Source organism: Netta rufina (genome assembly GCF_964035555.1).
Source record: "Netta rufina genome assembly, chromosome: 1".
Taxonomy (NCBI): domain Eukaryota; kingdom Metazoa; phylum Chordata; class Aves; order Anseriformes; family Anatidae; genus Netta; species Netta rufina.
The window spans coordinates 122062871-122089434 of NC_140123.1; the positions used below are offsets into that span (position 1 = coordinate 122062871).

Genomic DNA, 26564 nt, shown 5'->3' on the forward strand with positions numbered 1-26564 from the left:
TCCTTGCTGAAGCCGTGGGGCGGTGCTCGGGGCTCGTCCCGCCCGCAGCCGGCCCCCCGGGGCTCGCCCCGCCTGTGGGGTGCCGCCATGTCGCGGCTCTGCCCGGCGCCTCAGCTCCCTGACGGGGAGAGGGATGCGGGGCTCGGTGTGGAGGAGGAAAAGGAGGAGAAGAAAGAGGAGGAGGTTTATCGGTGGGGCCTCACAGGTCAGTGCGAGGGGCTTGGTGCCGGCATTCGTCTGCCGAATGGGTTTTCTGGTCCCTGAGGGCTGGTGAGTTATTCCTGCCCCTGCGCGCTCACCCTGCTCTTACATTTCCTCAGGGTAAAGCTGTGGTGCAGCATCGTTAACTTCAGTACTTAAGTCCATGTGTAAGAAAAAGGTCGTGAAGATTCCAATTTGACTCATTTTGTGTTTGTTTTGATACACCGTGCCCGGTAATAAGGCTTGCTCTGCAGTGGTGCTAGCCGCAGCCATCTGTGCTTGGGATCTGCCCTAGCTCAAGCTGGAAAGCACCTTGTTGTAATGGGATTATTATACTATTACTAGTTTGTTAACAAATATTTCCAAACTAGTAGCTTAAAGAACGTCCCTGAAAGTAGCACTTGCATATTTAAAAAAAGTGGCCAGAGCTGAAAGTGAAGCTGCCTTCCAGGCATGCAGAGTGGCAGCTTAATTAAAAGATTAGGTTCCTCGTGCAGGCCTTTCCAATGACTTGGGGGCATTTTTATGCATACAAGCTCCTGAATATGGCTGAAATGAATGAATTTACTGTAACATCAGTGTCTCTGCTATGCTGCAGGAGAAAACAGCACCTGCTGAAAACTTGCATGCCTTTTCTATAAGGCAGTTAGTTGGCAGAAGGTCCAGGCTGTGCAGGACCTGTTTGTGGTGGCTTCAAGCTGTGACAGTGTATTGGATGGCTATGTAACCTTAACACATTTCTTTTATTTCCAGGCATTAAGCTTCGTCCATATCAAATAGAAGGCGTAAACTGGCTGGTGCGATGCTACAAGGTCCAGCATGGCTGTATCCTCGGCGATGAGATGGGTCTCGGGAAGACTTGTCAGGTGTGTCACCTTCTTCTTCTGAAAAATGAGTTCTGCCCAACTTTTTAGCCAGTGTTTCTGCACAATGAAGAAAAGCACCAAATGATTGGTCAGTTAAGCAGCCACATCCTGAAGTCCTTACACAAAAGTCAGAGCTCTTTCTTTTGTTCCCGAATCACTTAAAACCCCTATTAGGACCTGAGTAACACTCCAAAAAAATACTCTGGGGAGGGTTGTAGAAAGATGAGTGGTCATTTTACACGGACATATGTATGTATAATTCATAGTGTGTGCGGAATTAACAGGTAATACAGTCAGTATGGAGGCAATGATACAGTTTTGATGCAGCTGCAGCAAGGTGATTTTTGAGTTTCTCAACAGGTGGATTAAAGTTGAGTACAGATAATTTTTTCAGAGTTTTTTTTGTTTATTTTTTTGTTTTTGCTTTTTTTTTTTTTAATAAGTTTTTAAATGGGATTCAGTTTCATTGGAGAATGAGTGTTTGTGCTTTAGTTCAGCTGATGGTGTTCAACGAGTCCTTAATAACAAACTGCTAGTTTCAGAAAGTGATATATAGTAGATCTTCTCTGTGACTGTGGGAGAAAGGTCTTTGGAAAAAGGGTTCCAAATACTGAGGTCATGTTTTAGGCCCTAAGCTTTTATGGCATTGATGCCGGGTCTTGTTTGGTATTATCTTCGTTCCCTGCTAGTGACCCTGTAGGAATCAGCTACAAAATTCAAGGAGGAGACAGTTTATGCATGTTCAGACATTTTCTTGTTAGTAAAAAAAAATGCGTTCCCTTGCCTTCTAGACTATTTCTCTACTTCTTTATTTGACAAAAAAAGTAACGAACAAAGAGAGATTTCTGATCCTGTGTCCTCTGTCCGTTCTGAGCAACTGGAAGGAGGAACTGGAGAGGTAAGTTTCAGCAGTTGACCCACTCATATTCTTGCATGAAAAATTATAAAGACTCTTCAAATATGTTCAGTCTAAGAATTTCTTTTCTTTCAAAAGGAATAAAAGTAGAAAGGGAAGCTACCAAAACAATAAATCAATGCAAACACCGCTTGTATTTGATGCATTGCCCTTATGATGCTGTGATGTACATGAATTCATCCATCTTAAAGCAGTGGATGACTTGCAGTACAAATGCCACCACTAGCTGCTTGTTTTTTGTTTTCTAACCCAATCCCCCCATGCTCAGCCTCTCTTAGGCAAAATCTGCTGAAGACAGCCAGGATTCTGTATGATGAAAGGTAAGACCCCTGCTGAATAGTGTTTCTTGGCATGCTCACATGCATCTAAAATACATTACATCTGTGCATGTAACCCATCTTCGCTGAGGTACAGTGTCTGGGCTGATAGCACATTTGCTGTGCCCAGAATCTGTATGTTTTAAGCTGGAGCCTTAACATTGCTTTTAAGAAGAGGTGCTGAAAGTTAAATATCAGAACACATGCATTTCTGCATGGTTGTTGAGAAATGCTGTGTCAGAATCTGAACTCATTGAGGTTAAATTTTGAACTGAGCTGGCCTGATTTGGGTAGACTTGCAGCTGGAATAGTTGGGGAAAAGCACATCACTTAATATAATCAAGTGGTTAACATCAATGGTGAACAGCTATCCAGGGGGAACACTAGGCAGGTATTAGTGGTGCAATCAAGTGAGGAAGAATTTTACAGACCCAACTCATCTTCCATAGAATTGGTTTTATCTTCTTTTTCACTATGAGGGATAGATTTTTTTGAGGTCTTGACTTGGAATTATTTGCTGCAGACATTGTTTACCTTTCTTTTAACTGCCTGTGAATCAATTATTTGGCTCCAGCTGGAGAAACTGTGTTCGTTCACCTGCTTTTCACAAGCTTTTTCAGTTCAGAATAGCAGATAGACCATGAGACTGGTTTTCCATCATCTGTGCTGAACACTGAGAGCTAGGAGAAAGCAGTTTATATGGGACTTGTCCAAACCAAACCAGCAGCCGGGGTTCCAGGCTGAGATTCAAGTTAATCAGGAAGGGGGGAGGTTCAAGAGCTGAGACCAGCCGTGTATCACAGGAGGGTAAGGTGTTTGAATAGGAGGTTCTCATTATCTCTGTGCTATCCAAGTTTGATAATGGGGTCCAGGATCTTAAACATGAAATAATTAGTTTGTCTCACTTTTTTTTTTTTTTGCTATCTTTCTCTTGACAACAGGTTTGCTCCAGGTCTCTCCTTCGTGACATATGTAGGCAACAAGGAGGAACGACCCAAGCTGCAGCAGAATCTGAAAGAGCAATCTCACTTCCATGCGCTCTTAACAACATACGAGGTACACGGTGTCTTTGTCACTTGAAAGGAGGGCTCGGGTTTCTCCTTGCCTTTTCCATTCCATTGTACAGCTCAGCTCTTGTTCTCTTTACTCATCTCTGATCTTCCTCAGTGATTCTCTAATCTGTAACCCACTTCTCCACTTAGATAAGTTGCTGCAGTTTTCATGTCCCTAAGATAATCTAATTTAACCCCAGCTGTATCACAGCTTGAGTAAAGAAAACAGAAACACCCTTAACTATTGCTATGTGGCAGCTGCGTTGCCTTTCTATGTTTCCTTACAGACATTCAGTATTTAATGGAAATGTACATGTGTGATATTTATTAAGATTCTATTAATCAGGAACACTTTGAAAGAGCTTGCCTGTGTTCGTACCCTCTTCAGCATGCCCTCCTCAGATAAAACTCTCATTCTTGGACTGTAATATGATAAGGTTTCTATTATAATTGACAGGGCTTTGGGTTGAATCTGGTCAGGACTCTCTGGTGAAGGCCCTGTCCTGATCTAGACTGACCCAGTAGGGTTGCTTCCTTGTTCGCTGCTTTAGACTCTGCATGGCCTGGTGCTCCGTTGTGTGAAGTGGGAAAAAAAGCTTAACTTTTCTCTGATGGATCAGTCCCACTCAGGTGTTAGTTCATATCAGTACTTCAATTTTGCTTTAAAAGTCTCTTAACAAACACACCAACCAATTTGAAATTAAATGAAAAAGCATCTTACAGATTTTTCTTCCTCTCTGATCTCCTTTTCCCTTTGACTTCTTGCTTTCCCTCTCCAAGTATTTTACCTTTTTCTTCCTCTGGGAGCTGTGACCTGTGCTGATTTCTCTCAGCCTGCCTCTGTTTTCACGCTGCACAAGCAGGACTGCAGTGATAAAGTCCTGAATGTGATAGGTGGAGGTGCTCGTACTGAACCAAGCCTGACAAAATGATCAACTATATGGAGATATTCATTAGCTAGTGTTTTTCTCATCTCTGTTTTTCTGACGATAAAATTCTGTGCTTTTAAAAGATTTCTCTTAAGTGACACGATTTCTCTTCCTCTTTGAATCTGAAGTTGGGCAAACAATGTGAGCATTTAAGGATATTAGCAGGTCAGATTAATCCTCTGAAGCATGTGTTTGCTTAGAGTTAGATTGTAATGCTAAAGGTGCACAGTGTTTTCTTAGAGTGAGAAGGATATGAACAATCTTTACAGACTTGAAGAGCGTTTATGAAGTCTGTAAATTTCCATTAATTCTCCAAGGTTTTACTGCTGGTGCTTTGCCAGAGAGGCTTTAAAATGTAGGGTCACAACAGCTCGCGGTTACAAAAGCTGTCGTGTTACTTTCCTTAGGTAGTAACTGACTTCATTCCACTCTGCTGTATTTCGCCATAGTTCACAAGTAGACATAAAAGATGATCTGTTGTAACTGATGTGTTAACTTAAGTCATAAGTAACGATTCATTTCCTTTCGTTGCAGATTTGTCTGAAAGATGCAGCATTTCTCAAACTGTGAGTCTGGTTTTAATTATTTTTCAAATTTAATTCTGCAAGTCTGTCAGAGATTTCTGAAGCGAATGTTTATTTGTGTGCGAGATCCTACGCTTGTACCATGAGATCCAAAGATGCTCTTGAGTTATGATTAGAGCTTTGCCTGTACCACGTTTCAGTGAAGGATCCTTAATGTCAGTTAAGATGTGTCTGAACTTCTGCCAAGGACAATTCTCAAGCCAGTTAACTCAGAATAACATGATATATAGCAGCTTATAGCAGGATATTAAATATCAGTCCAGAAGATAGGCGTTTAGAGCAGAGGCAATCTTCAAAAGCTTCAGATTATAAAGGCATTAGATGAAAATTTATTTAAATTGACCTGCATTATACCGTGGTACTTGTGCTAATACCATATCCTGAAATTTATTGCCTCTTGCCACCAGTCAGAGCTGCGGAGGGCTTACAGAGCATTGTGCTTTCTAGCAAGACTCATTCTACAGCTTACATTCAGCCTGTAGGAAGCACTGTCATGGTCATGCAGGATTTTACAGGCACATGAAATGGGGAGGAATGTTCATATTTTTTTAGAACGGCATAAATGCCTTGTGATAGTGGTACGTGCTGTGACAAAAGCTGGGGGCAGTCAGATACCACGGATAACTCGGGATCTTTTGTAGGAGCAGAAATCCAGCAGCCCCCACAAGACAATTTTGGATCTCAGCAGTAACCAGGCCCACTGAGGGCAGCTTGTTGTTTTTCTGCAGAGCACCTGCCTTGGCCATTACTGGAAACAGGAGGTTGTGCTGGGTGAACACATGGTAGAAGCTGCAATTTACAGAATTTACAAAATCCAGTGCAATTTACAGGTTTCAAGGGTAGCACATAATGTCAAAGTGGTGTCACTCAGCATTTTTTCCTTCTATTATTCCTTCTGAAAAAGGTAGCTGCTAATAAGCTGTGCCTTGTCCTGTGTAGGTCTTGGAACGCATTGTAAAGGTGGGTCAGAGTTAGACCCTATGGCCACCGCTCCTTACAAGCAGAATAACAATAAAAATAAGTGGAGCAAAAGCCCTACTCTAATGTAGTACATGGAGGGGTCAGACTGCACCTGAACTTCTGCCATGCTTCACACTGCAACATCCTCTCTGCGCTTCAGTTGCTGAGCCTGTAGGGACATTTGACTCTCCTGGCAGTGGAGATCCACCCTTAAATAGCAAAAGGAAGAATCAAGGGGAAAAAAAAAAGAGCTATGGGGATCTTGTGCTTATATCATTTCCCACAGAAATGGAGGGTGGAGAGAGAAACAACAAATTCAAGTGAATTTACTCCAGTTATGATTTCAGGAAAACTCATCCAGGCTAGAGCTAAGAAGCTGTGTTGGCTCTTGAAAAGCTGTGAATTCTTTCCACCCTCCCACCCCTCTTGTGATTCTTGCATGTGGTTCATGGTGTGAGAGCATCCTGAGTTCAGCCAAGTAGAGGCACCACTTATTTCAGTCTTTTTGCACTGACAGTAGTGATTTGTCTGCACCTAACTGAAGATGCTGCTTTGTTTGTTCACAGTTTTAACTGGGCTGCCTTGGTTGTAGACGAAGCTCACAGACTGAAAAATCAGAGCTCTCTGCTTTACAAGACACTTTCTGAGGTAAAATAACTCATCCATCTTTTAGCATCTGAAGATTTTTCTCTTCACAATAGGATACATATTCTCCATTTCTTCCTCTGTGTATTTTATTAAGCTCTGGGCCACAACCATTTTCCATCAGAACTGGTGAACAGATTCCCATATTTAGTGGCAGACAGACAAGGGCCTATCATGTTGGCCCTGTGTGGACATGGGAAGTATTTGGAGCTTGTCTCTTATTCTGACTCATGTTTGCTCTTGACAAGTTGGAGCAATTTGAGAGACCACAAAATGTAAAGAAACCACGTGTAGCACTGAACCACAGCTGTGCTACTGAAGCAATAGAAGTCTGACCGAGGCAGGACATTATAAAGTGACAAAGAGGATATCTCCAACCTTGTCTAGTTGGTAGGACCCTGAGTCATGACCTGCTGACTTCCATTGTCTCACTTAATGGAGCCACCATTGTTTATTGAAATTAGTAGAAATGCTCTAACTTCCCTTGGGCCGTCCCAGGTGAGAAAGCACCCCTGCTTTCTCATGAATGAAATGGATGTCTCTGTGAAGGATTCTTGTCATGGCAGTGAAGCATGGACATTAGGTCTGGACTGGCAGCAGCAGCAATGAAATACAATACTTTCATAAATATTTTTTTAAATTAGATTCCTGAAAGTCTTATCTTCTGAATGTATTTTTCATGATGGCTGTATTTCAGGAGTTTTGGTTATAGTTGAAAAGAAGTAGAAGTGATTCACCTTAGCTCTTCTAATGTATTTTCTATTACTAAACTTAAGAAAAGATTTGTATTTTTTCAAAGGCAACCATATTCCCCAAGTACCTTTACAAAGGTTACTGTAAGCAACATGGGCCAGATAATGACACTGTCAGAGTTAGTCAGAAAATACAAATGGATGTGATCTTTTGCGGTTTCATTTCACTGGCCTATTCTGGCAGCATTTTCTAGTCAACTCTAATTACTTAACACTGAGTATGCAGTATTTGACTGTAAGAAGCAGGGATGTGGGAATTTTAATTATGTCGCTTTTGCACTTTGTTCTTGTTTTGCTATGCCATTTTCCTTGCATTGATGCTATCCTACTCAGTTTGGTGGAGCTGTTTTACCATACCATATGTTGGATGGGTTTGGCAGAAGTTTGCAGCGTTCTACAGGCATTTATGTGCCACCTCTCATCTTGAGGTCAAGCATAAAAGCGGTGTGGGTGGAGTTGCACATTAAGTAACTTTTCATTTTCAGATACCATCTCCTAATCATTTTGTTTTGCTCCTGGTTCTTTCAGTTCTCTGTAGGCTTCAGCGTGCTACTCACGGGCACACCAATCCAGAACAGCCTCCAAGAACTGTACGCCTTACTCAGCTTTATTGAACCTGACGTTTTTCCTAGGGAAGAAGTGAAAGCATTTGTGGAGTGTTACCAGGCAATTGAAAAGGAGAGTGAGACAGGTAATTAATAAGCAATGCTGTACTTGAATCAGAACCAGCCGTTATCTTGACTGGGAGGCAAGCATGTTGTATCCCCTTTATTTGCATTTTTTTTAAGGCTGGCTAGCTTTAAAATGAAGCAAATAAAAGTAACGGTTGCTTATCTTAATGTAGTTCTTAAATACATCAGGTGTGCAGCTGTCTTTTGCTTTGTCTGTAAAATCAGGCTTAAACCATTTCATTAATAGATATAAGGTTCCTTTGTACGTTTATTTTGGAAGTATAGTTGTGAAGGTACTGCATAAATTACTTATGCTTAATTCAGTAATCTCTTTTTTTCCCTGTTTCTGAATAGCCAAAGAATTACACAATCTTCTGCAGCCATTTTTGCTTCGAAGAGTCAAGTCTGAGGTGGCTGCAGAGCTTCCGAAAAAGGTGGAAGTGGTTCTGTACCATGGCATGTCAGCTCTGCAGAGGAAGTACTACAAAGCTATTTTGATGAAAGATCTAGGTAAGTGAGGGTTTTGTACCCTATCACTTGATTTGGGGGCTGTTTGATTCATCACAAGTTAAAACCATGAAATAGGAGACATATGGATCCAGAGATGGGTTTTGGCAGGACTAGGGAGGGTTAGCTTCAGGATTCTGCTTTGGGTCAGCGTATAATTAAAAACGTTATTACCAGGTAAGCCTGTTCCTGCCTCTTGTTTTTGTGTTCAAACAAAAAGGTTATGTAGGACATTTTAGATCTGTGGATCTCTACAGATTTTCCAATAGTAATACAGATGCCATATGGCATATTGAAAACTACTGGATGTAGATTTGAGTTTCTTAGGAAAACATGTGATGCAGCCACAGACCCTTACCATAACAGCTCGCTCCTTGGCACTTGGTATACAAACTAGCTGTAACGAAGCAACCTGAGGTATGAGAGCAAAGGTTATTTGCTTGTCTCTGAAATCCTCCTCTTTCATCAATGCATACTACATCATATGGTTTGCTGGTCCTTTTGTGCTGTATGGAAAATATAACTGGTGGGATGGAGAGCCTTTGTTCTTCTAGGGCTAATGCCTGGTGCTGCAAGGAGCCACCATGCAAGCTCAATCTTCTTCTTCTAAAGTCAGCCTATGTGCGTATCTCTCTGCTTTCCCCTCACAAATATACATTCTCTATTAACTTCCTGGAAGTCTTCACTGTGCTGTATTACTTTGTTGAAAATTCCGATGAACTGCACCAAATCACTTTCACTATTTCTGATTATTTCTTTATCTATAATGTACTTTTAGAACAATGTCACTGACAATTTCTAGGGAGTCCAAAAAGATCCAGGGATTTTGACGAGGTGGAGGAGTTTTCATCAGGGTCTTATTTCTAAAGGTTTGATCAAAAAAAAAAAAAGTGAGGAAAATTTAATTTGGCTCATGAAAACAAGTATGTTAATCTTGAGATGGAAATCCAAATGCAAAAGTTATGCAGTGTTACTTCTGTGCTGAAGCAGTGTAGAGCAGTGTTCAGGTGTTCTCAGTCACACAGTAGTGACATGTGGGTTTTCCTGCTCTCTTCTTTTTTCTGTGTTTTTTTTTTTTGTTTCAGATGCATTTGAAAGTGAAACAGGCAAGAAAGTAACACTTCAGAATGTCTTAAGTCAGCTTCGGAAGTGTGTCGCCCACCCGTATCTTTTCAACGGTAAGAAAACACTCTTCTCTCTTTTGAAATAGAAAGAAATCCAATATTTTTTTTTGTGTACACATTGGTTTTCTATAATTGCTTGGCAATGTGTTAGAAGGAAGTAGTAAACAACATTGTACTTGGATCAGAACCAGCTGTGAGTTTGTGACCAGTTCCAACACATGACAGCTCATCAGCGACGAGGAATAAAGGGGCCTGTGAAACCTCTTTTTTTTTTTTTTTTTTTTTTACTTTAGTTCTCCACTTGATTTCTTGCATCTAAACAACGAAATCATATTTAATTTAATCAAGTACTTCCTAAAGTATCGAGGGCGTTCTTTATAGACAAAGACCATTCACTTTTCAAACAAACATCCTGGGGGTCTGCTTGGCAGCAGTTGGCAGTGCAGACACTTAGAGCTTGACCACTGAGTTGATACTCATAGGGTATTAGGTCTACCTCTGAAACTCCTTTCTGTTCCAGGTGTCGAGCCAGAGCCCTTTGAGATTGGAGACCACATTGTTGAAGCCAGTGGCAAGCTGTGTCTGTTGGATAAACTCCTTTCCTTCTTGTATGCTGGGTATGTCATGATGGGGTGAGGAAGGTGGGATTGAAACAGGGAGAAAAGGTAAATGAAGAAGAATTGTTTTAGGTAGCCATAGATTGTGCAGACTATTCACCACAACTCAAGCAGTGCCCTGTTTCATGCGTGCTGCTGAGTACCACAAGGAAGTCATTTCCTTATAAAGAGCTGCATTTCGGACTGTAGAGGAATCTCAAAGATTTTTGTATCTACCCTTTAAGTATTTCTCGAAACATTTCACTGTCTCTCTCGCATGTTCTAATTAATGCCAAATTTATCCTGGGAACGTGGGAGAACATACATCTGACATGGTTTTCAGCATATATGGTTTGATTGGGTTTCCTGAGAGTAACTTCCAGTGCAGCATCAGTTCTGTTCCTTTGCACTACCTTGCCTCTATTAGCCCAGAAGGCAGAATGCGTAGTGAGCATGAGAAGAAAATTTAAGTGGACTGAAACCCAAGAAGAAGCTGAAATTTCAGCTTTGAGAACAGTATTCAGCACTTCTGATCTTTACCTCTGGTGACTTCAGAACCTGGAACCCAAAGCCATTGGGTATTTCCCTCCAGCTCTCAGACGGGAGACAAATCAAACCACAGTCTGTGTTCTTGTGAAGTCTGTGAATTGGTGCCTCCTGCATGATACACAGATTCTGTCTGCTCTCATAATTGGGCTGCAGTTTCCCTCTCACTACTCCCTAAAGCACAGGGCTTCAACAGACCCTACAAAGCTCTGATGTGGGAGTGGAGGGCATGCTGTGAGTAGATGCCCCTCTCCCTTGGCCACGCAGACAGCCCTGTGCAACTTCTGGACTTGAAAACGTCCGTGTTCTGTTTGACTGAAGCCTGATTTAAACACAGCACTCTTTTATCACCATCTGAGGCCCAGAGCTGGAAGGGATGAGGGTTGATTTCCCACTTAAATGCTGTCTGCAGTTGTGTGTAATCTTTGAGGGTCATAGATGGAGGAGTAAATGCTGTGGTGTCACAGAGATGCCGATACCATATTTTTGCAGCATTTAAGATACTTGGGGTATGTCATTTGAGAACAGTCTGGCGTGGCGGGTCATGTGGTGAGGAAGACCTCATGTTGAAGCTGAGGATCCTTTTAGACAGGATTCTTTGGGCCCTCACCGGGCTGTATTCAGCCATGGCAAGTGAGGCTGACTGATTACATCTGGATGTGGGGCCGAAAACGTGGTGAGGGAATTGGCAGTGACTCTGTGAGCCTTGGCGTGCAGTGGTGGCGAGTCCTTGCTGTGTAACAGCGGCTGGTTAAGCTTTTCTAGCCCCTCTGCTGCTCTGTGAAATGCTGTCGCAGTACGTTGAAGCCCGTGACGTCTCACATTCTTCTTCCAGTGGCCATCGTGTCTTGCTGTTTTCTCAGATGACTCAGCTGCTTGACATTCTGCAGGACTACATGGATTATAGAGGTACGGTCTGTGCACTTTGGCAGCAGAGGGCTTACCCGAATGATCTCTGCCATACACTGTTCCTCTGGGCTGACCTGCCTGGGGTGGAGAAGGGGCTGTGATGGGGATTTATTGCTTCTTAGTAGATATCCTAAGTTACATCCGCAGTTTGTGAGTTGGAAGGAGCTGAGTTTCACTCTTTGCTGTGCTACCTGCCTGTAATGAACTTGCACTTCAGTGTTGTTCTTCAAAGTAGCTTCAGCTTTGGTTCCTTGATAAAATGGAGCTAAGAGATGTCAGGGTAGCCAAGTTTCATTACATACCTATCTTCAATTATATACCTGAATCCTGAAGTATTTACACTAAAGGCAGTAACTCTCGGTTCAGTTTGTCCAGTACAGAACACAAAATGTGCCACATTCATACCAGGAAATTAGTTTTTGATTAAAACAGTTGTTGGCAGTGGGGCCCCAACGTGCCTGCTTTGGCAAGGTTACCAAAGTGTTCTTGGGACCTTTTCTTTTGTTTCAGTCCACATGGCTCCATGCCTACTTGGATTTCCCATGAAAGAGGCTTTTGTTTGGTGTTTATGGTTTTGGACAGCTAATAATGCAATAGAAAGCCAAGTCGAAGGCCATATCCCATACTGCTTGCTCACAGGAAAGCACACACTGAAGGCAGGAGGGAGTTTGTTTAAGGAAGATCTGATGGTTGTTGGCCTGTATTGTGGGGCCAACAGCCAGCACAACAAAGTCTGCAATGGGACTTTGTGCTAATGTTCTTTTAATTTGCCTTTTGAATTTTCCCGTCTAGTTTCCACACAGTAAATCAACTGCTAAGAATTTCTGCTTCAGATTGACTGTTGACAAAGAGTAATTTAGCTGAATATGGAAGCCAGGGTCACTATTTCAGTTTATACAAGGTTTAACTGGAAAAGAACAAAGGGGTCGAAGCGAATAAAATTCAAATCAAGGCAGGAGGATTTGGCGTAAAAAAGTCAGTGAGCCTATGGAGAATGAGCTAAGCAAATGAGAGCATAGACAGAATTTCAGAAACATAAATTTTGCTTGTTTTGATAAGGCTACAGCTACGAGAGGCTGGACGGGTCTGTCAGGGGTGAAGAGAGACACCTTGCCATCAAGAACTTCGGTCAACAGCCCATCTTTGTCTTCCTGCTGAGCACCAGAGCAGGTAAGTAAGTAAGGAAGAGACAACCCCTGTCTTGCTCCTGCACTCTTCTTTTGTTCTTTCTGGCAAGAATTCAGGGTGTTCTGAGTCCTGCAGCCCCTGTTCATATGGGGGATTTTTGAGGGAGACTTGACACATCCTGAACTTGGGTTTCTCACCTAGGACATCTGGTTTCTGTGCTTTCCTTTCAGCAGCTGATGCCAAGATACTTTTCATGTTGCACTCGTTTGAGTTACTTTTTTTTTTTTTTCTAAGCCCTATGCCTGTTCCTGTGCCAGGTTAAGCTCAGGGAATCTCACCAGCATTTTATTTCTGCAAGCGCCAGACTTTAGGCAGGAATAGACTTCCTTTAGGTAAGCTGGTGGAATTGCTTCTTGGGTTTCCTGAACATGGATGTGCTCTCTAGCTGTCAGACAGGCTCAACTGAGAGCCTTTTACCATCCAGAGACTGCAAAGAACGCCATGGGACTGCCATCTGTTCAGTTCTTCAGGCAGATCCGGATCTTCTACACAGTTTCAGACCTCCCTGTATCGATTCAGACAAGCACCCTCATCCCAAGAGAGGATCAACACTGCTTGAGCTCAAACGTCAGACTCAGTCTAGGTTAAGTTGCTTCTTACTGCACAGCGCTGTGGCCAAGGCATCTTGTATCCAGCTGGAAACTGCTGTGCCAGCAGTATTTCCAGCCTCGTTATGTTATGGGCAGAGATCTTCAGGTGCACAACTGTCTCCACTTGCAGGGATATTCTGATTATTGTGAATTGCTTGGCATGAGCGGGAAGGAATGTACTTCAACAGGTTTCCCCTCTTTGGCTATGGTATGCTAAATGCTATAGTCAGATATTAAAAACAAACAAAAACAACAACAAAAAAATGTATTTTATTTTCCTTTCATTCCACAAGAGCCCAAATTCTGACCTCAGAAACTTTTTAACTCATGTAAATACCTAGGCCCTGGTTATTCTGTAGTTGGGCATGGTGTTTTTCGCTGTTTCAGCTGTCAGTTTTGCCAGTAGCCTCTATGCTGCAGCCAAGTAATGACTTGGGCAGTCTTTTGTAGCCTCAGTGAAGGCAGTCCTCGCTGCAGAAGTTTTCCTTCCAGCTAAATAATGTGTGTGGTCATTAGTCTTAACAACCAATCTCCTTTGCATTGGTTCACTTGCATCCTATCTTCTCCTCTCCTCCTCCTCTTTTCTTTTTTTTTTTTCCCTTTACAATGCACAGTACTATTTATTTTATTTATTTTCTTATTTTTTTTGCAGAAAGCTAGAATCACAGCTAAGTATAGAAATACTAGGTTTATCCAATCTCTGGATTACTGTGAGACTCAGGCTTGGGGTTGAGAGATGGATCAAATTTGATGTAGTTGATCAGATCTGACAGAACCTTGCACAGCGTAAATTCTCCAGCGGCACCTTTATTTTCTGCTGGTGACATATTTTGTGATCTTCTTTGTTCACAGGTGGAGTTGGCATGAACCTGACAGCAGCAGATACCGTTATTTTTGCTGACAGTGATTTTAACCCACAAAACGACTTGCAAGCAATAGCAAGAGCTCACCGGATTGGGCAGCACAAGTGAGAAACGTTGCTACTTCTTGTGTGGTTGCTGAATCTCTCGGTTTTTCAGTAATTCTTTTCCTATCCATTAGAAAGGAGGCTTAAAGGACAATAGATTAAATGTCAGAGAAAGATCAGAGAATATCTCATGTCTTTGCTTTTTTCATGCAGTCTTGTCCTTGTCACGTGTCTAGGGTGCAAGCTTTGTAGATTTGAAGGAGGGGAGGGAATGTGGAGCATTTCCTGTGCTCTTGCAGTGAGCACTGGTCTTGTGTCAAGAAGTAGTTGTTTCAGCATTAAATTTCTTCTGACTGCCTTTGTTCATTTTGCTCTTGCCTTTTTGTCCCTAACAAAAGATTGGGTTAGACAGAGTTCCATGCAAGCAAAGAGCTTAACAGCTTTAGTGCACCTCAAAAAAAAAAAAAAAAAAAAAAAAAAAAAGAAAATAATAAGAATTTTCTTGAACTTTTGAAGGCCTGTAAAAATTATCCGCTTGATTGGGCGAGATACAATTGAAGAAATAATCTACCGAAGAGCTGCTTCCAAGCTTCGGCTGACAAATGCCATTGTAGAAGGAGGCCAGTTTGCTCTGGGAGTACCCAAGCCTCAAGGAGCAGCAGATTTACAGGTAAAATAGAACAATAACCCTCAGTTTGACTCCAGTAATGTCTGGAAATGCCAGGGTGTTTCTTGAATTTTGTATGATATGAACCTGTTAAAGCACTTATATTTTGGGGGAGATTTGTGTTGACATGACAGATGTGTCCAAGGAACCAAAATTATATTCTAGGTCCAGACATGATTTGAGATTTGAAGACAGTTCGTAGAATTTTGAGGTGCATCTAATGTGTAAAAGGTGTGTGTTTTCTTGGTGAAGAGGGGAAGGCAGAACCTCTCTTGTACTACGTGTATATTTTTAATCATAACGGGTATAAAGTGGAAGCTGACTCATTGTTTCTAGGAACGTATCCGTCTCTGTTGCTTCTCTCTCAAAAACAGAGCTGATAATGAGCACTTTGTCAGCTTTTGGTTGCTAGTCTGAAACTTGCTCAACCTTCTGTTGACCTCTTGGCAAATAAAATGTCTCAGGAGTCAGGGCGTGATTTATAATTCCGACCTGAAAGCTGAGGTTTGGGCTGAGAACTTGGGTTGAAAACATCAAGCAAAGTGAGATCAGGGGGAATGTATTCCCCTGTATGCAGCTTAACCTAGGAAAGGTTTGGAATTAGTGCATCTTTTCCCCCCGCCACGCTCTACCCCTCCATCAGCATTTATCTCAGCAATTACAATTTCCATGGGAGAAGTGGAACTGAGCCAATAGGAAATTCCACGCTGATATTTTTCCCTCCGTTAATTTTTGTGGGATATAAATTCTTCCCCTCCCCGCAGCCAACAGGCCTGGACCTTTTGGCTCTGAGGAAAAGCTGCTTGAATGCCATCAGCATAATGCTGTTTTATTGTTTAGCCTGCGGAGAAAAATGACCTTTCGAGCTTGGATGAGAATGTTTGAGGGAGATATTCTGTAGAGGCCTGTCTCATCAGGTATTAGGAGAACTAAGCGTGTTAAAACTTAAGTATTTGGACAGGTAACACAAAGGATTAGATTCTTCCACTCTTACAACCTTTGTATTTCTGTCTCAGAAGCTCAAAACACTGGGATTGGCATGGAATTAGGATATTTTAATAATGGACTTCCCTTCTCTTTGTTAAAGCTGAGTGAAATCCTGAAATTTGGCTTGGATAAATTGCTGTCCTCTGAAGGGAGCACTATTCAAGATGTGGAGCTAGAAAACATCCTTGGAGAGACAAAGGAAGGGAAGTGGATAACGGATGTTGTCCTGCCACGCGAGGAAGAGAATGAAGAGGAGGATACAGAGAGTAAGTTAAGAATCTAAATACCTATGTAATGAGTGACACTTGAATGCTAGTAGAGAACATCCACTAGGCTGGAGTTGCATTTTTGAGGTAACAAGAAGAAAAGTGGACTTGTAATTAAACAAGTGACCTGGATTTTGTTTGTGGCTTATCCGTGGTCTTTATTTCGGAGCCTTTATTTGTCTTTTTCTTCTTGTGTTGTTGTTTGCCTATCTGTAAGATAATGGTTACAATACTTTCCCCAGTTTGGTGGCTGGGGGGGACTGAATTCCTTACTGAGATTCAAATATTTTGAGACCTCAGAAAAGGGAAAGTATTCAAATTACAACTGCTGTTATTCCCCCAGAGAGCCCTTATGACAGAATTACAGTTTTAGAGACACAGCAGTGACTTAAGGAAAGACCATATAGCATGTGTTACATAGTTGTCTCCGTACTAAAGGTTACTGGCCATGAAAATCACAAGTTTAAGTGACCTTAAAGAGTTCAAAATAAGAGATAAGAAATGCAGAGCCATGGAGTCTAAACAACTAGAACAAACCTATTTTGTCTTTAGAACTCTACCTTCCAATCCAAATGTCACATAACTGTGATCACTTCTCCATAACCCCATATTACACGAGAATAAATTCTAAGGAAACTTTCCCTCTTGTGTCATAATGAGACAGGCTGACTTTGTTTTGAGTACACAGTAGCACAGATCTGTGACCAAAGCAGAAATGTGGCCCTGCAGGATAGGTATTGTCCATTCTGTAGCAGTTGCCAGCAAGAAGCAATTCTTTGCTGAGAGTTAGCTAAGAGTGGTATTTTCTGTTGGTACTTAAAGAAGAGCAGTGATACCATCCTGTGTAATAGTTACTGGGAAAACAGCTCACCCGATGAGCAGTAACTCTGGATTGCCAGTTCTGTGCTTTTATTTTGTTTGCAAACTCTAAAGGAGAAGTTTGCAATCCGTTTACGTGAGTTGTAAAGCTAAACAGATTCACTGCTGGTAGAAGTGGAGTGACCAAAGAGAACAGTGATGGAGCAACAACTTTAAACAGTTAATTGGCTGAAATAGGAAAAAATGAGTTAACTGGAAAGCTCTTGTCTGAGGACGTAAGTCTAGATTCAAAATGATGCTGACACTGACTATACAAAAAAAGTAATGATGACAGTAACTGTCTTTTTTCTACTGAGGGTAGAATAGTGTCACAGAGAAGCCTGTTTTCTTTTGATCTCACTATATGTATTCAGATGTGAGTGGCTTTCCATTCCTTTTTATGTTTTTTCATTATTTTTAAAGATCACATGTATGTATATGAAGGCAAAGATTATTCAAAGGAACCCAGCAGAGAAGACAAAAAAGCATTTGATCAGCTTTTGGATCTTCAGAAAGCCTTGACCGAAGAGACCACTATGGAGGGGAGAGCTCTCCGCAACAAAACAAACGTAAGGCAAAAGACATGACAGGGCATATGATGCTCTTAATTGTGGAAAATGAGGCTGGTGGTTTCAACTCTTTATCTACAGCTTGCAGAAAACATGTTAAAAGGTTTGGATGCCAATGTAGTAAGGCTCTTGAATCAGAAGGTTGGACAATTCATCAGTTCTGAAGATGGATCAGAGATATAACGTTCAGGGCACTAATATAAATTCATGTCACAAAACCACGTATTTACGTGACTACTGGGATTTGATGGTTAAGACCTGTGGGTAGGTAGACAAACGGGAAAGGAGTATGTAACCAGACATGGGTTTGAGGTTAACATTCTTTTTGTGTGATACTTTCTCCAGGCCCTTCTCTCAGGCCTCCGGGAGCAGTCGACCAGGAGGAAACACTTGCTGAGCACGGAGGAGCTGGAGGCTAGGAGGAAGAAGCGCCAAGAAGCAGCAGCAAAGAGAGCAAGGCTTATGGAGGAAAGAAGGAAGGCAAAAGCAGAGGCAGAACACATGAAAAAGTATGGCTTGCACTGCATCAGCTACTTTTAATCTGGTGTCTATGCTCTGGAAAAGTGTATCTGATTGCCCAAAACAAAATCGTGGTCTGCATCCACTCTGGCAGGTGGGGATGACAATATGGGAAGGAGATGATTACGAAATGGACACAGACCACCCTCATGAGAGGGTAACCTTGGTTCCTGTCTAAAATAGAGGAGGGCAGCAGAGGGAATACTAGTTGGTGTCTCCTGTGTTTTGCTGCAATCTTTTAAAACGAGGAGTTAACCACCTGCCTTTGAATTTTTTTTTCATTGAACATGGTCTTCTCTTGTTTTGTTATAGGATGGCCTGGTGGGAGTCAAATCATTACACTTCTTCCTGTCTCCCTTCAGAGGAAAGCGATTCTGAAGAAGAGTCTGAAGAAGGAGAGTCTGGGCTGAACGTGGATTTAGATTACAGAGATGTGGACCTAAACTGTATCAAGTATGTCATGGGAGATGTCACCCACCCCAAAGCAGAAGAGGAGGATGCCATCATTGTCCACTGCCTAGGTGGGACTTATGACAATAGAAATGCACAGGACCTCTGTTAAGACACTAAAGCTGAGGAAAAAAATCAGGTTAGAGTTCCTCCTGAATCAGTATCAGAGCAGCTCTTTGACCCCAGGGCTATAGCAGAACATTATAAGCTGCTTTGGCTTCTGTTAAAATTAGCACAAAAACTCGTGTTTAAAGTGGAAATGCCAACTGAAAATAAAAGCCCACAAATGACAAGCATCTATTTGTGGGAAACCCAGGGCACAAGTCAGGGACGTATCCAGGGAGAGCATGCATCTGTTATGAGGGTACTGATAGTTCTGTATGCCCACTACCATGATCACTGCTTGGTTAAGCATCTGTAGTGGGCAGTAAGAAGGAATTATCCCTGTAACGTTTTTCAGGGAACTGTGATAAGTTTGTTTTTCCTCGATGCTTATGGTTTATTCTCTAGGATTTGTGCTCTGTTCATGTGTGACTTCAGTTCATGTGTGGTTCCCATAGCTGTTTTTGATGGGCATTTGTTGCATTTGGCCAGAGCAGGTCCCTTTCCTGCAAGGGTGCTCTTCGCTTCAGTTTCTAAAAGGAGCCTAACTTGTCATTGCATTCTAGATGACTCCGGCCGCTGGGGAAGGGGTGGTTTGTTTACAGCTCTGGAGACTCGTTCTGATCAGCCAAGAAAAGTATACGAGATGGCAGGAAAGATGAAAGGTAAGATTAAAACATGACCTTAGGCCAAGATACTTACGAGTTTAAATCCCACTGATGTTGCAGGAGTGAGGAGACTGAATACCTTGATGGTCAAATTTTTTCCTCTTTTTCTAAATATTTACCTCTGAAAGTAGCAACGCAGAGGGTGTTTTGACTTGTCTTGGGAGCGTGAGAACTCTGCACAGGGGTTGGTCATTCTGATCCATTCGGCAAATTACCAAAAAAACAGAATCACTAAACAACTCGTTCATTATCCAGGGGATGTTTTTCACAATATGAGGCAGAGCCCCATGTCTTCTGTCAAAATGCTTTTAAGTAGGATGAAAGCCATCTCAGTCAGTATCCAGTGAGGCCTTTTGTTCCCTCTAAACATTAATCTTCTCCCGAGCATGTATTAGCAGTTTTGAGCTACCTGCAGCTGGTGAAGAATGCACATCTTGCTGTAGGGGGATCTGCTGTTTTTTATAATTTCCGAGTAGATGCTTTATTCTTGTTCCAGTGTTTGTCTTTCCATTTGTGGTCTTTGAGCGAGGAGTGTGTCTGCGTGTGTCGGGGCAGGTAATATCTGCCTTGCTTCTGTGGGCACTTAAAGTGACTGACAGACTGCTGAAACCAGCATGAGGAGATAAAGCAAAGAAGAGTAACGCAAGACATGACAGTGAAATATTTGTCTGCTGTGTTCACTTACCGTTGACTTTTCAGGGCTGATTTTTTTTTCTTGTTGTTCTGTTCTTGTTTTCTGGACAGACCTGCATTTAGGAGGAACCTTGTTATTCCCCATTGATGATAAAAAATCCAGGGAAAAAGGACAGGACTTGGTGAGAATGAGAAACTCCTTTTTGTGTTGTTCTGTCCATATTTCGAAGTTGTGTGTAATGAACTTGGGTCTTTTTCCCAATAATAGTGGCACTGAATACTAAACATGACTCAGTGGCAGTTAAACGTTAGAGAAGATGAGATTTTTTTGAGTTTATGAAAGCTAATAATTAATAATGCAGCTTTCCAGCAGCTATCACTTTATCTCATACGACTGCGTATAGACTCCGTTTCAGTTTTTGTGTTTTTTCTCCTTAGTTGGCCTTGATTGTAGCTCAGCATCGAGATCGATCCAACAACTTGTCTGGCATTAAGCTGTCTGCTCTGGAAAAGGGCCTGAAGAAGATTTATTTTGCAGCTAAGAAAAGGAATGGTAAGTGTTCGTGTGGTAGAATAGTGAATCCTCCTTTACACGTGTGATTGCACCTAGAGAAGATGACCAATTTCCACCTGTCCTGTGTTACTTTTTCTGAAGTGAAGGAAAAGTGAGATCTCCATGTGTATGTTGTATTCCAAAATATGCTTTCTATTCTTGTTGGGCAGCTTGAACTCTTTATCTAGACTGCTTTCTGTGAGTGTATCTTTTCCTAATAGACCGTGCCCTCTCTTCACTCCTCAGCATCAGTACATCTTCCACGTATTGGGTATGCGACAAGAGGTTTCAACTGGTATGGTACCGAGCGCCTCATCCGGAAATATTTGGCAGCACGGGGCATCCCCACTCTCATGTATCCTTTTGGAGTGTGCTTTAGTGGTTCAAAGTCTAATATTGGAATGATCCCCTAATTCTCTTGGTGAGGACAAGGAAAACATGCCTCAGTCCAGCTAAAAACTTGGTTTATCTGACTTTGCTGTCATTCAGGTACTCATTACACAGTAAGGACTTACTGTCTGAGGTGATAGTGATCGATTAATGTACGTCTGACAGAACTTTCTGGAAACAGATGCTCATATTCTGTTGGCAGCCATCAACGTAACTCTATATGCCACATCCGTGGAGGAGATGACTGAAACTTTAACAGAAGTGACTCAAAGTAGAAAAACTAAGGACGTGGGGGGAAAAAAACAACATTACATGTTCCAAGCAAGTTATCACTTGCTTCCTTGGTGAAACATGGGAGCTGGTGTGTGTTGGGACAAGCTCTCGTAACAAAATAGCTTTCACCTTCCAGGAAAGGAATTAGGCAGTTACAAGGAGGTTCTGTTTTGTCATTTCTCTGGGAAGACATGCATTTCTGTAGTGCCATTGTCAGCAATGCTGTGACATCAAAAATCTGACAGAAAAACAAGAGTACATAGGGCCTTCTGCCTTTTTGCTTGGTGAATCTCTTGGTGGACATGTCTGGCATTCCACAGCATTTCCTTGACACTTTTTATTAGATACTACTTCCCTCGGAATAAAGGGTTTTCCTCTGCTTCACAGCCCTCTTCATCTTCAACAACAGTCTCAAAGCCATGAAGAGGCAATAATTTTGAGAAACGTGCACAAAAAACGAGGATCTTTTTAACATCATGTATGCATCCACTTCAGAAGCGTGGCTTGCGCAGTTGTTACTTGTCTCTGTCTCTCTTATTTTATTGGTCAGAACATTTATATACTGTCCTTGGCTCTGGATTGGAATCAGACTAGTTCAGAGAGTATTTGGATGAGGATGTTGGCTCAATCCTAAATCTGTTTTGGAGATGGAAAATTAAACTTTCATCACCGGTCAGTTGTTATCCCTTACATTAAAGTTCTTGCTATGACTTGGAACAATATCCCTTTAACTGCTTTTTTTTTTTTCTCCCTTTCAGATTTCATCCCCTGTCACATTATACTTTTGTTCAGTCAGCTTTTAATGATTTCCTGGGACAGTGTACACGCACACATAAATGTCTTGATGTAAAGAAGTTGTCTGCATTAACGACGTCGCATGACACCTGTGCAGTATAAACTGTTTATATTGTCCCAGCTCCCCAGAAACCCAATTAATTTGCATTTGTTCAAGCATAAAAATTTAGCCACGTAATGATGTGCTTACGGTCTAGCAGAATCTTGACCAGAATTGTTGTCAAAGGCATGCAAGGCTGCCAAAACTTGAGGAGGGTTTTATAAATGACACCCTTCCTCCTCCCACAACTCCTTTTTCATTATGCAGTTCTTTGACTGTTGCAGCTGTTGGGCAAAACCAGTTCCTTAATGCAGCCGAAAAAAGCTGTTTGAAAGGTTCCCTGACCCTTTGATTCAATTTAAAGAAATCTTAATGCAAAGTTTTTGACATTGGCTTTATTCTGTTGCAACAGAACTTTCCTGGGCTTTGTGTTGTTGGTGCTATTTATTGGCTTTAGCACAGAGGGTACAGCCAAGCAACAGTAGCTCTCCTAGTAAGTGCCTTGACCAGAAGGAAAAAGAGAGACAAGGAGGTGCCAAACTTGATTCATCAGTAAGTTGAGCTTCCAAAAGGAAATAATCCCACAAGTGATGGAAAGTATGTCTTTAAATAGCCAATTGCCAACACGCTTTTCATCCACAATCTCGTTACTTTAACATTATCACGCCTGATTTTTGATACAGATCGTCACGCTGACTGGCATGCTCCACTCTAGAGGCCTTTCTGAATTGGATAATCTCTCATTCCCTCTTAGCTCCTCTAGAAAACCCCAACTGATTCATTATCTCCTTTAACCCTGCTGAAGCTTTTGTAAGCTAGCGCTGCGTTGGCCCTCTGTGGGTAAGACCTTTCAGCTTCTCCGAGGATTTATGCTTCTTCTGTGGATTTGGCAAAGGGCTTGCAGGATCAGAGGCTGACTGTGAAGACTTTCTGGGGTGAAAGGTGGTGAGTAGCTGTACATTACCTCGTTTTCCTCGTTAGGTGAACTGGCACTCTTCCAGCTGGCCGGCTGGTGGCACTGTTAATCAGCAGCAGCAGTACAAGTTGCTCTTCATCCTGCTTTCAGAGAGCAGGGCAGTGATCTCCAGCCTGGAAAAATATTACCTTTTTGCCAGAATTAAAGGATCAGTTGTGCTTCTCTTTGTCAGCCTCACTGAACACTTAACGTGTAATTTCAGTCTGAAGACTTGAGGCTCTGTTCCTTCACCTCCTCTTTTCCTTTATATTTCTTGCCCTTCTATAAAAGGTTTAATTCTCAAGTGTCTCGGTGTGAAGGCTTGTTTCTCAGCCACACGCACGCCTGTGGCCAAATCCCAGCCCATCTACAAATTCTCTGGCCACTATGCACGTGCAGATGGAGTCCTCATCTCATCTCGTGGCTGAGGTCCCCCAGAATATAATGAAGCTCCTTTATAAGTGCTGAATCTGCCACCACGTTTCTCAGGTATTCCTATTTGAGGCTTTCCTCTGTTTCTATGAGAGGATGAGGCTCTGCCCCTGTCCTGTGTGCCCCACTGCCACATCAGACTAGAGTTGTAATGGACAGAGGGGATTGATTACCGGCCTGCTACTGTCCCTTACCCTCTAAGATAAGGTCCACAGAGGGCTGCAAGTTTCCTGGCACGTGCAGAGGAAAGGTCATGGTACACAGTGGACTCTAGCCCTCTAAATTAGGGGCAAGTCAGGCAAAAGATGTTCTCTCTTTGCTTCTACTCCTCTTTACTTGTATTGATGAAATCTACCTTATTTTTTTCCCTTTTAAATTTACTTAGGCTATGCTTCTGGTGTGGTGCTTTTTTTTTTTTTTTTTGTTCATTTTTAAACAATATTCTTTAAGTCTACTGAATCCAAGGGAAAGTCTTGCCACTATCTGCCTTGAAATAGAAGTGAGATGTCAGCTGAGTCCTGAACTGATTTTTGCAGGATCTCTGCCAAGTCAAGTTCTCGTAGTGTTTGCTACCCTCCACCATTTCACTTTATTTGGGCAGAAATCTCATCTTTTGGATAATTAATTCCATAAAGGACTCAGTAGCTTTTATGCAAGTTGCTATGCAAAATAATTGTGTCATGCTGTTTCTTCAGCTGTGCAGTACTACACATTTTCCCTTTTTAAGCAGCAACTACCCCGAAAGGGAAGGAAGGTGTTCTTTTGTAGCCATGTCCTTCTGGCTTTCCTTTTCCTCTAAATAAGATTTTCTATGGCATCAAGAGATGAAATGTGGCTCCTTGTCCACGTCTATTGTTGCACATTTACTTAAAACTTCGGATGTATGCTGCTTGATTGAGGTCAGTGGCACAGAGTAAGATCATGCACAGTTCAAATTGGCTATTTGAGACCTTTCATCAGATCGTTGAAGGGGGCATCCAGTCTCTCAGTGAAAAAACTTTCCATCCCATGCTGGAGGCTTCAGCTGATGCCATATAAAAGTGAGCAGTAACTCATTAATGTTTGTGCTTGTACTGGCTCAGCCCATGCTTATGTTCTCTCAGACACATGATTAGATTTTATTTTTGTTGTTATGTTTTGGTCGCCCTTTGGGGACCTAGGAGTTGGACTCGATGTTCCTTGTGGGTCCTTTCCAACTTGAATATTGTGTGATTCTATGTTTCTTACTGGGATGAGGCACTGCCTCTGATTCTCAAAGCATTGTGCAGACAAATTCTGGTTTAGGTGACGAAACTAGGGCCTATAACTTACCTATGATCTTTTCATCTTACTCAGTAAGCAGTAAGAAACTGCAGGGGAAAAAAAAAAAAACATAAAAACGGGTTTTATGGATGGGTGTAGATCTGTGATTGTTTTGTCACTGAATACCTCTCTGTGTCCTGGGGAAGAGTTTGGATTTTGGGAAGGGAAAAAGGAAGAGTAGTTTCCAAGGTGACAGAAAATTGAGGCAGAAGCTGCTCTAGATATCTTAACAGAAGTATTGCATGGGTCTCCAAACAAGGCAGAATTTGGCTCACAAAAATGATTAGTGGAAAAGTAGTAGGGTAAATAATTGGACTCATTTAAAAATAAGTGAAACTGAAGGTTGTGAAATTAAAAATAAGAACAAACCATGAGGAAAGATATGACTTAAAAGCATAACCTGATGCTTAAAGTTGTGTAAAAACTCCCTCCACTTTACAATAGATGCTTTTAGAAGAGAGAGTGGATGTTTATTAAGCTAATTTGATTGGATAGCTGGCTGGTCATGAACTGTGCTCAGCAAATCAAGATGTAAGACAATGATTCAAAACACTAAGGGATTTGTTATAAAAAGGGATAACGTCCACATTCCAGAAAGTGCCTCCTGTAGCAGATCCAAGATCGCTCGTGTTCCGCATGAATGTGACCAAAAATACATCTCTCCCTGGTTTTCTGTTTGACACATGCTTTTCAGAGTGAAAGATACAAGCCTGAGGAATGCAGTAGCAGGATTAGTAGAATTACAAATGAGTATTTCCTCTAAACAAGCAGATCTCTATATCGTTTTGAGTTCCCTGCATGATTAAGTCAGTGTGTTTTACGTGCTGGACTCTGTTATCCGCCCATCTCAGCCTTGGTCAGATGGTAATTGCATTTGTGGGAAGAAATATAGAACAATCTGAAAACTTGATGAGGACAAAAATCATCCAGATCCTCATCTTTCAAACGGAATGTTCTTGCTTGTACTAACTGGCATTTTTCTGAGTGTCTCTTCAAAGTTATGGGTAGAAACAGTCCCCTCAAGGATCTATATGAAATGAGAACATGAGTCATGTTTCTGTTGGGAAAAGAATTGAAACGACTGTTAGGGAAGCCAGTAGCTGCTTCTTGTACGACTCGAAAACGTGTCAGTTTTTACTGAGCAATTATTTATTCACTGAAGTAAATGAAAGGCATCTACTATCCTTCTTCCCCTGTTTCAATGAACTTGAGGTTGTAGCACTGGCATTCATGTGATAAGGCTTTTTTTTTTATTATTATTCTTTTATTTATTTATTTATTTTTAAATGGGAGAAGACAGGCAAATTTGGAGCAAATCAAGAGGTGTTTGTGATCTCATGGAAGCCAGCTGCAGAAAGGGATGAAAAACCTGAGGTCATATCCTTCATCTGTGTGCCACATCATGAAACAGGCCAAGCGTGAGCCTGGCTTCATGTGCGTGTCTTAACTCTTTATCTGCTTGTTCTGCATATGCATCTGTAAACGTTCTTCAAAGCAGTGCGAGTCCATGCACTTGACCACATGCAGATCTTTCCTAAAACATTCCCTGGCCACTATGCTAGCAGGAATGTGAAAAGGTCAGAATAGATGGGATCTAAACAGTGCTGGTTTCTTGCATTGCATGCAGACAGCGTACACCCTGGGCCAAAGACCATGTTTGTTTGATATGGATGTCCTGGAGTGAGCCTGGCTTAGGTCCACTAAAATAGTTAAAGGACTGGAGCATCTGACACACCAGGAGAGGCTGGGAGAGCTGGGATTTTCCAGCCTTGAAAAGAGAGGTTTCAGAGGGGAATTGGTGCATATAAATGTGTATTGATGTGTATAAATACTTGATGTGAATAA

The 26564-nt window shown here is 41.9% G+C and overlaps 1 protein-coding gene across 2 annotated transcripts; it reads left to right on the forward strand.

The window, feature by feature from the left end:
• The first annotated feature begins 89 nt into the window (after positions 1-89).
• On the forward strand, positions 90-21894 carry CHD1L (chromodomain helicase DNA binding protein 1 like). 2 transcript variants are annotated; one of them, XM_084306344.1, is made up of 23 exons: positions 90-205; positions 955-1067; positions 1859-1965; positions 3242-3356; positions 4816-4847; positions 6392-6473; positions 7751-7913; positions 8248-8403; positions 9486-9578; positions 10045-10141; positions 11502-11575; positions 12635-12745; positions 14206-14320; positions 14777-14930; positions 16015-16180; positions 17462-17607; positions 17953-18116; positions 18439-18647; positions 19245-19343; positions 20091-20161; positions 20418-20532; positions 20779-20887; positions 21540-21894. In XM_084306344.1, exons 2-23 carry the CDS (start codon positions 1044-1046, stop codon positions 21616-21618), a joined length of 2481 nt encoding a protein of 826 aa, XP_084162470.1. In that variant the 5' UTR covers positions 90-205; positions 955-1043; the 3' UTR covers positions 21619-21894. The 2 variants fall into 2 exon arrangements, 1 of the variants encoding a protein (XP_084162470.1); XR_014619341.1 differs by lacking the exons at positions 20418-20532; positions 20779-20887; positions 21540-21894 and having other exon boundaries at positions 18439-18715; positions 20091-20111.
• Positions 21895-26564: the final 4670 nt, after the last annotated feature.

Bases quoted from the DNA above. Each gene is read 5' to 3' on its own strand.
- CHD1L (XM_084306344.1), top strand. From the start codon at position 1,044: ATGGGTCTCGGGAAGACTTGTCAG. The intron at 1,966-3,241 runs GTAAGTTTCAGC...TCTTGACAACAG, and splicing joins TGGAAGGAGGAACTGGAGAG to GTTTGCTCCAGGTCTCTCCT. The intron at 8,404-9,485 runs GTAAGTGAGGGT...TTTTTGTTTCAG, and splicing joins TATTTTGATGAAAGATCTAG to ATGCATTTGAAAGTGAAACA.